Consider the following 6,184-nt stretch of genomic DNA (forward strand, 5'->3'; position numbering starts at 1 on the left):
GGGCAGAGAAGGGGAAGCCTGGACAGTGGGGACCCCTGGGATCCCCGGGACAACAAAGTGGGGAACCTGGAGAGGGGGAAGGTCTGGGAACGCCGCACCCTGAAGGTGAAAGTCAGAGCAGAAGGGACCCTTGGGACCCCCAATACTGCCAGCATCCCAAAGTGGGACCCCCAGCATCCCAGACAGGGCAGACCCTCTGAACCACAGAGGGCAGAGACCACAATGGGGGAAGTCTTGGGAGCGCTTTTTTAGACAGAATTTTCATATTCTTGAGTATTTTTTTCCTGAATCTCAACTTTTTGCAGTCTGGGGGGGGGCTTCATCTTGCTATTTCTGAGAGGTTGTTTGCCTGAATCCTGGTGGTTTGGGTTTTTCTGGGCTGAATCTTGGTGTTTTGGAGGTTTTTATGGACACAGGATGCCCAGTGAGTTCTAGAGATGGACTTGGGCAGGAGGAACCCCCAAGCCAACATGCTCAGCCCTTGTTTTCCCCCCATCAGGATTTGTCCTTCCCAAAGCTTGGGCGGATGGAGGAGGAGGCTGCGAGGAAGAGGAAGATGCCTTGGGCCCCCCAGGCAGGTGAGGAGGAAGTCAGTGTCCCTTTGGGCGGGTGTTGTGCTGGCTCTGTCAGCCGAGCATGGCCCCGGCTGCAGGACAACCCCGCTGGCGCCGCCGTCCTGCCGGGGCCGGAGTTGGGGGGATGTCCTTGGCCTTCCCTGTGGGCCGGAGGCAAATCCCCTCCCTGTCCTTCTTGCTTCCTGCCCCAGGCCCCGAGCTGAGGACGGAGAGCCCGGAGGACAAATCCCCCCGTGAGACCCTGGTGGGAGAGGCCGTTTTGAAGGGCTCCCCGGCGCAGGAAGGCAGCGGGGAGGGAAAGGGCCGGAGATCCCCCCGCAGGAGGGGCTCCAAAGCCATCCCAGGGTGCTCTGAGGAGGAAAGAGCCAGCCTGTGCCAGGAAGGCGGCCGGAGCTTGAGGCGGAGCTCTGAGCTGGTGGTCCCTGATCAGCCTCCCAGCAGGGAAAAGCCCTTCAGGTGCTTGGAATGTGGGAAGAGCTTTAGGAGGAGCACCACCCTCCTCACCCACCAGCACATCCACACTGGGGAACGTCCCTACACATGTGGGGAATGTGGGAAGAGCTTCAGGCAAAGCTCCAAGCTTATCCAACATCAGCGCATCCACAGTGGGGAATGGCCCTACACATGTAGGGAATGTGGGAAGGGCTTCAGTGACAGGTTCACTCAACGCATCCACCAGCGCATCCACAGTGGGGAACGGCCCTACACGTGTGGGGAATGTGGAAAGAGCTTCAACTGGAACTCCAACCTCCTCACCCACCAGCGCATCCACACTGGAGAACGTCCCTACACGTGTGGGGAATGTGGGAAGAGTTTCAGACACAGCTCCACCCTGCACTCCCACCAGCACATCCACACTGAGGAACGGCCCTACACGTGTTGGGAATGTGGGAAGAGCTTCAACTACAGCTCCAACCTCCTCACCCACCAGCGCATACATACTGGGGAGCGGCCCTACACGTGTGGGGAATGTGGGAAGAGGTTTCAGACCAGCTCTCATCTCCTCAGACATGAGCGGACGCACACAGATGAGAGGCCCTTCCGCTGCACCGACTGCGGGAAGGGCTTCAAGCAGAACTCCACCCTCCTCACCCACCGGCACATCCACAGCGGGGAGAGGCCCTACAAGTGTGGGGAGTGTGGGAAGAGCTTCATCCGAAACTCTAAGTTGACCAAACACCAACGGACCCACCAGTAAGGGAAGCCCTACCAGTGCCCCAACTGCAGGAAGAGCTTCGGCCGTAGGACTGACACGCAAAAAAGGTTTCAAAAGGTCTTCAGGATTTTGAGTATCTGCACTCCAACATCAATTTATTCTTTTGAATATGTGTAAGTTTAACCTCATTTTAGTCTGAAAGCCAAATTCACCACTACCCCATTCCCTGATAACCGTAGGCTGATTCTGACAAGTGAGGCAGAAATTACCCACTGCCCAGCAAAAACCAGTGGGGCCAGCCAGTGGTCTCTGCCCTGGCAGCCCAGTTTCCCCAGTCTCATCTCAAAATGACCAGTTACACTGAAGCAAAGAGCACTGGAACCAGTGCAACAAGCCCCAGTCTGACTTTCACACCTGCCCATGTCTCCTGTTTTCTGCTGCTCTACAGACTTCCTTGTTTAAAATACAATGGAAAAATGAACAGTTTTTGGGGTTGTTTTGGTTTTGGGCTCGGGTTTTTTTTTTCCCTCCACTGTTCTCATTACCCTCATTTCAAATCTATTTTGGTGTTTGAAGATGAATTAAAATTTTGAATGATTTTTAATGTTAATGCCTTGACCAAAGTATCAAAACATGAAAAATAAAAAAAACAAAACACCACGAAGCTGTCCATTATTGTGACAATCAAACACTCAGAAGTACTAACATAAGCACAGTGAAAAACCCATAAATAAGACCATTAAAATAATTTTAATTTTTTTATGTTAATATATTTTTACTAAGCTTAACATAAGGAAATTTAGTTCCTGACATCAGCTTTCCCCACCTCTCAAAAAGGTAATTTAGTTACATCTTAGTCACCCTTGAAAGGCTCTTTCCAGTTGGCTTGGCCTCTGCCTTAGACACTCATGAGATCTGCCAAAACCAATTTAAGGGCAAATTTCCCCACCAGGTTCAGCTGCATTGGTTGTACCAAAAACTTTGCAAGTAACCCCACAACTTTCATCTTAAACTCTTCTCTCAACCTTGTAAAATAATTAGCAGTAAACAGACCTGATAATTAAGAACACGTTCTTGTTCTCAAAGTCATTCATACACCAAAAAGATGCCACAGGAATGGCCAAAATATTAATAGCAACTTCTACACTTTGGAAATCTACATTTGGTTTAAAAGATTTCACAGTGGTTGTTTCCTTAGGAATTCAGGCACATTTTACTAACAAGTTTCAATAAAGTTACAAAAACATCTTCCTCCACTAAGACACAGGCAGTGATCCTAACCTGAGGTGGACACTGAAAAGCCCAATTTTTTTCTTAGCTGTCATGAGTCTTTCATTCCTTCTGCCACATCAATTAGGCATCAGCCCATTTTTCAAGCTGCTGTTATCTACCAGCTCCTGCTTTGGTTTCCAAGCCCAGTATTTTGGCCACAATAAAATCAGGGCCCTGGGCAGTCATGTCAGAATGACAAAGAGTACTGACCCTCCCTGCCAAGGGAGACAAACCATTCCCAACCTCGACCAAAGGTTCAAGGCAACGATTCTGAAACAAAATTTACAAAGTTTTTCTCTTCAGTTTTTTGCTGCAATTCTCTGTTGCTCAATTAAAAGACCACAGCAGTGAAAGACAAGGCCTGATGGCCAAACCCAGGGCTTCAGCCACTTGAGGTCTATTGAAACCTTCTGTTCCTCGAGTGGGAGGCTGAAATCCAACACGTACAACACCCACGCATGAGACACCAACACATTGACCAAGTTTTCCAGAGTGAAATCTGAGGCTTCAACTTAAAAACTGAGGTGACCTCCCCTGGAAATGGAATTTCCTCCAGCAGAAGGAGCTGAATGGACAGAATGAGGCTGTGAACAAACCAAACCTCAAGGTCTACGTCTCAAAGTCCATTAAAGCAAGGTTTTAGTCTCGAAGACACATCCCTGGTAACTTTGACACTGCAGGAAAGAGCAGACGTGTCCTTTCTGGCCAGCAAAGTCCATCATGAGTTCCTGTCAGAGACTGCACAGAACATGAGTGCCCTGGACAGCCCTAGTTCTGCTTTTACCACCATCAGATGTTCTGTAAGCACAGCAGTCAAAGCACAACTCACGTAGGTTTGGGTATTTTCAGCTAAGGCTGTTTGCCAGGTTTCTCAGATTTAGAGAGGAATTCCCGGTAAGATGTGACTTTATTCACAGATGCACTCTTTTTTGGGTGTTATTTTAAAATAATAAACTGTATTGCATTAAGCAAAGTATGTCAACTTCAGTAAAGCTTCAATAAAGTGTCGGGCGACTGTTGAGCACCTCAGTGAATTCATCTGTAAGCAAAAAGCTCAAGGGCATTGTAGTGGCCTTCATCCCTCTGCACACAGACATCACCTCCCAGCTCTGCTTCTCTGCTTGACCACCTTTGCCCCTCCAACTGCTCCCCGCAGCATCCCAGCTCTCTTTTGCTGCACAAGTGGAGTGCTCTCCTCAAGTCTTGCACCTGTTCTCTGCTGCTCTCCTTCCCCGCTCCTTTCACCATCTTCAACCCTGCCTGTTTGTGGAGCCCACTCTGACCCCCTCCCTCCACAATCTCCTTCTGGCCTGCCATCTCCCAAGCAGATCTCGGGCTGCTTTGGAAAGCCTGATGGCAAAGCTGCTCTCCCTGACTTGCACGTCTGCCCTGCTCTTTAGGCAGGACCAGGCTAAGGGGCAAACGATACGCACGCCACGTGGAAGGTGAAATCACCCGCTTCTGCAAGACTCTCGGAAGAAAGTGCGGTATCAAGGTAATGAGCTCCCCCGTTGCTGAGACTCTTGTCCGTGCCATCGGCAGGGCACTCCTGTGAGCCAAAGGCACCCGGAATCGGTGGGGTGACAGGGCCTCAGTGTCCCTGATGAGAGGGTTCCTGCTGTCCCCAAGCAGGGACTGTCTGAGGGCGGCACTCTGCTGGTGTCCCAGCAGCAGCTGCAGCTCTCCTGCCCAGCAGTGAGCCCTGGTCCTGTGCAGGGCCAGCACCCCGTGAGCATGAGCCCAGCCCTCCTGCCTCAGCCTAAGGACCCTCTGCTCTCGTCCTCCCCTACACAGTGACTGTGGGCACTGCTGCCAGCACTGCTGGGCACCTGTGGCCAGGGCTGCTCTCGCTGCCCATCTGAGCAGCACCAGCAGGGGCCTTGGGGTGACATCTTTACTCTCCTCCTTCCTGCCGCAGCCCTTCGAAAGATACCTCACACGCTCGGAGAGGACGCACATCGTCCTTGAAGCCCTGGAGCAGAAAGATGCACAGAATTATCAATGGATACCTGGAGAGCCTCGTCCATGGGTTGAACCATTTGGGTGGAACCTTTACAGAGGGCGCAGGATCATAGCAAAAGAGATTTTGTGGCTGGCCACGGATGACCCGTGCTTCTTCCTGACGGATGTAAGTGGCCTGTGGCTGGATTGCCCTGCCCTTCAGCCCTAGAAGGCCTTGTTCCTCTCTCCATCCCTCCCTGCCAAACCCAGGTGTCTCAGGCACCTGAAGGCACCTGAAGGCACCTGAAGGCAGCAGAGTGACATGGAAAGGGCAGCTGAGGCTGCACTACCGTGGTAGCACTCTCTTCACCTCTGTCCCCTTCAGGTGCCAAAGATTTTGAGCTTCCTGGATGAAAGACTGCCAGGTGTGAAGTGTGAACTTGTGCAGGAGTGCTTCCACTCCCTGCTTCTGCTGCTAGCAGAGTTTTTCCCAAGGAAGGTAGTTGCCACACTGTTGAGCATCGCTCCACAAGGAGACAGGTACTGGCCCTGAAAAGCCTGAGGGTTTGTTGGCTGTGGGGAGATGGAACCTGAGACTCTCTGGCTCCCAGAGCCAAGGAATGATGGAGGACAGCCCTGAGGAGAGGGGTTCTCCATCCCACCAAGCTTTCCAGCCCTGCTAGGTTGCCCAGGCCTGCAGCAGACAAAGCTGGCCCAGCCAGCCCAGAGCCACCCTGCTGCTCCCAGCCTAGAGGGGAACACCAGCTCAGTGCCCTGCTGCCTGCCCAGGCAGGGCCCCAGGCACCTGGGCTGGCCCGGCCACGCTGCACTCCAGGCCGCCCTGCTGACACAGAGCTCTGCCTTGCAGTGTGGCCATGCAAATGTGGCAGAGCATCTTCTCAGAGCCCAAGATTGGAGACAAGATATTATGGCCATTCGCTGTCATGCTCTGGGTCGACTGGTGGCCCTGCAGTCTCAGCGCTTCTTCTTCAGAAAGCAGCTCCACCTCTGACTTGGCTGTGAGTTACCAGAAAAGGACTTGATCCCCTGCCACGAGCCCTGCAGACTCTGCCAGGCTCTCACTACTGTGCTTGCTTCTACAGCCATTGCCCAGTGGCACTAGCATGAAGTTTGAGTGGGAGGACAAAGACGAAGAATTTGAATACCTTCAGAATGACAACTTTGATATCGATGAGGAGCTTCCAACCCTCCCAGCCTCCCAGGTGCTCGACGGCCTCAT

The 6,184-nt window shown here is 52.2% G+C and overlaps 1 protein-coding gene across 1 annotated transcript; it reads left to right on the forward strand.

The window, feature by feature from the left end:
* The first annotated feature begins 621 nt into the window (after positions 1-621).
* LOC135405339 (zinc finger protein 239-like) lies at positions 622-2,400 on the forward strand. The gene has a single exon (XM_064640016.1). It carries the CDS (start codon positions 637-639, stop codon positions 1,771-1,773), a length of 1,137 nt encoding a protein of 378 aa, XP_064496086.1. The 5' UTR covers positions 622-636; the 3' UTR covers positions 1,774-2,400.
* The last annotated feature ends 3,784 nt before the right edge of the window (positions 2,401-6,184 follow it).

This window comes from Pseudopipra pipra, chromosome W (genome assembly GCF_036250125.1).
Source record: "Pseudopipra pipra isolate bDixPip1 chromosome W, bDixPip1.hap1, whole genome shotgun sequence".
Lineage (NCBI taxonomy): Eukaryota > Metazoa > Chordata > Aves > Passeriformes > Pipridae > Pseudopipra > Pseudopipra pipra.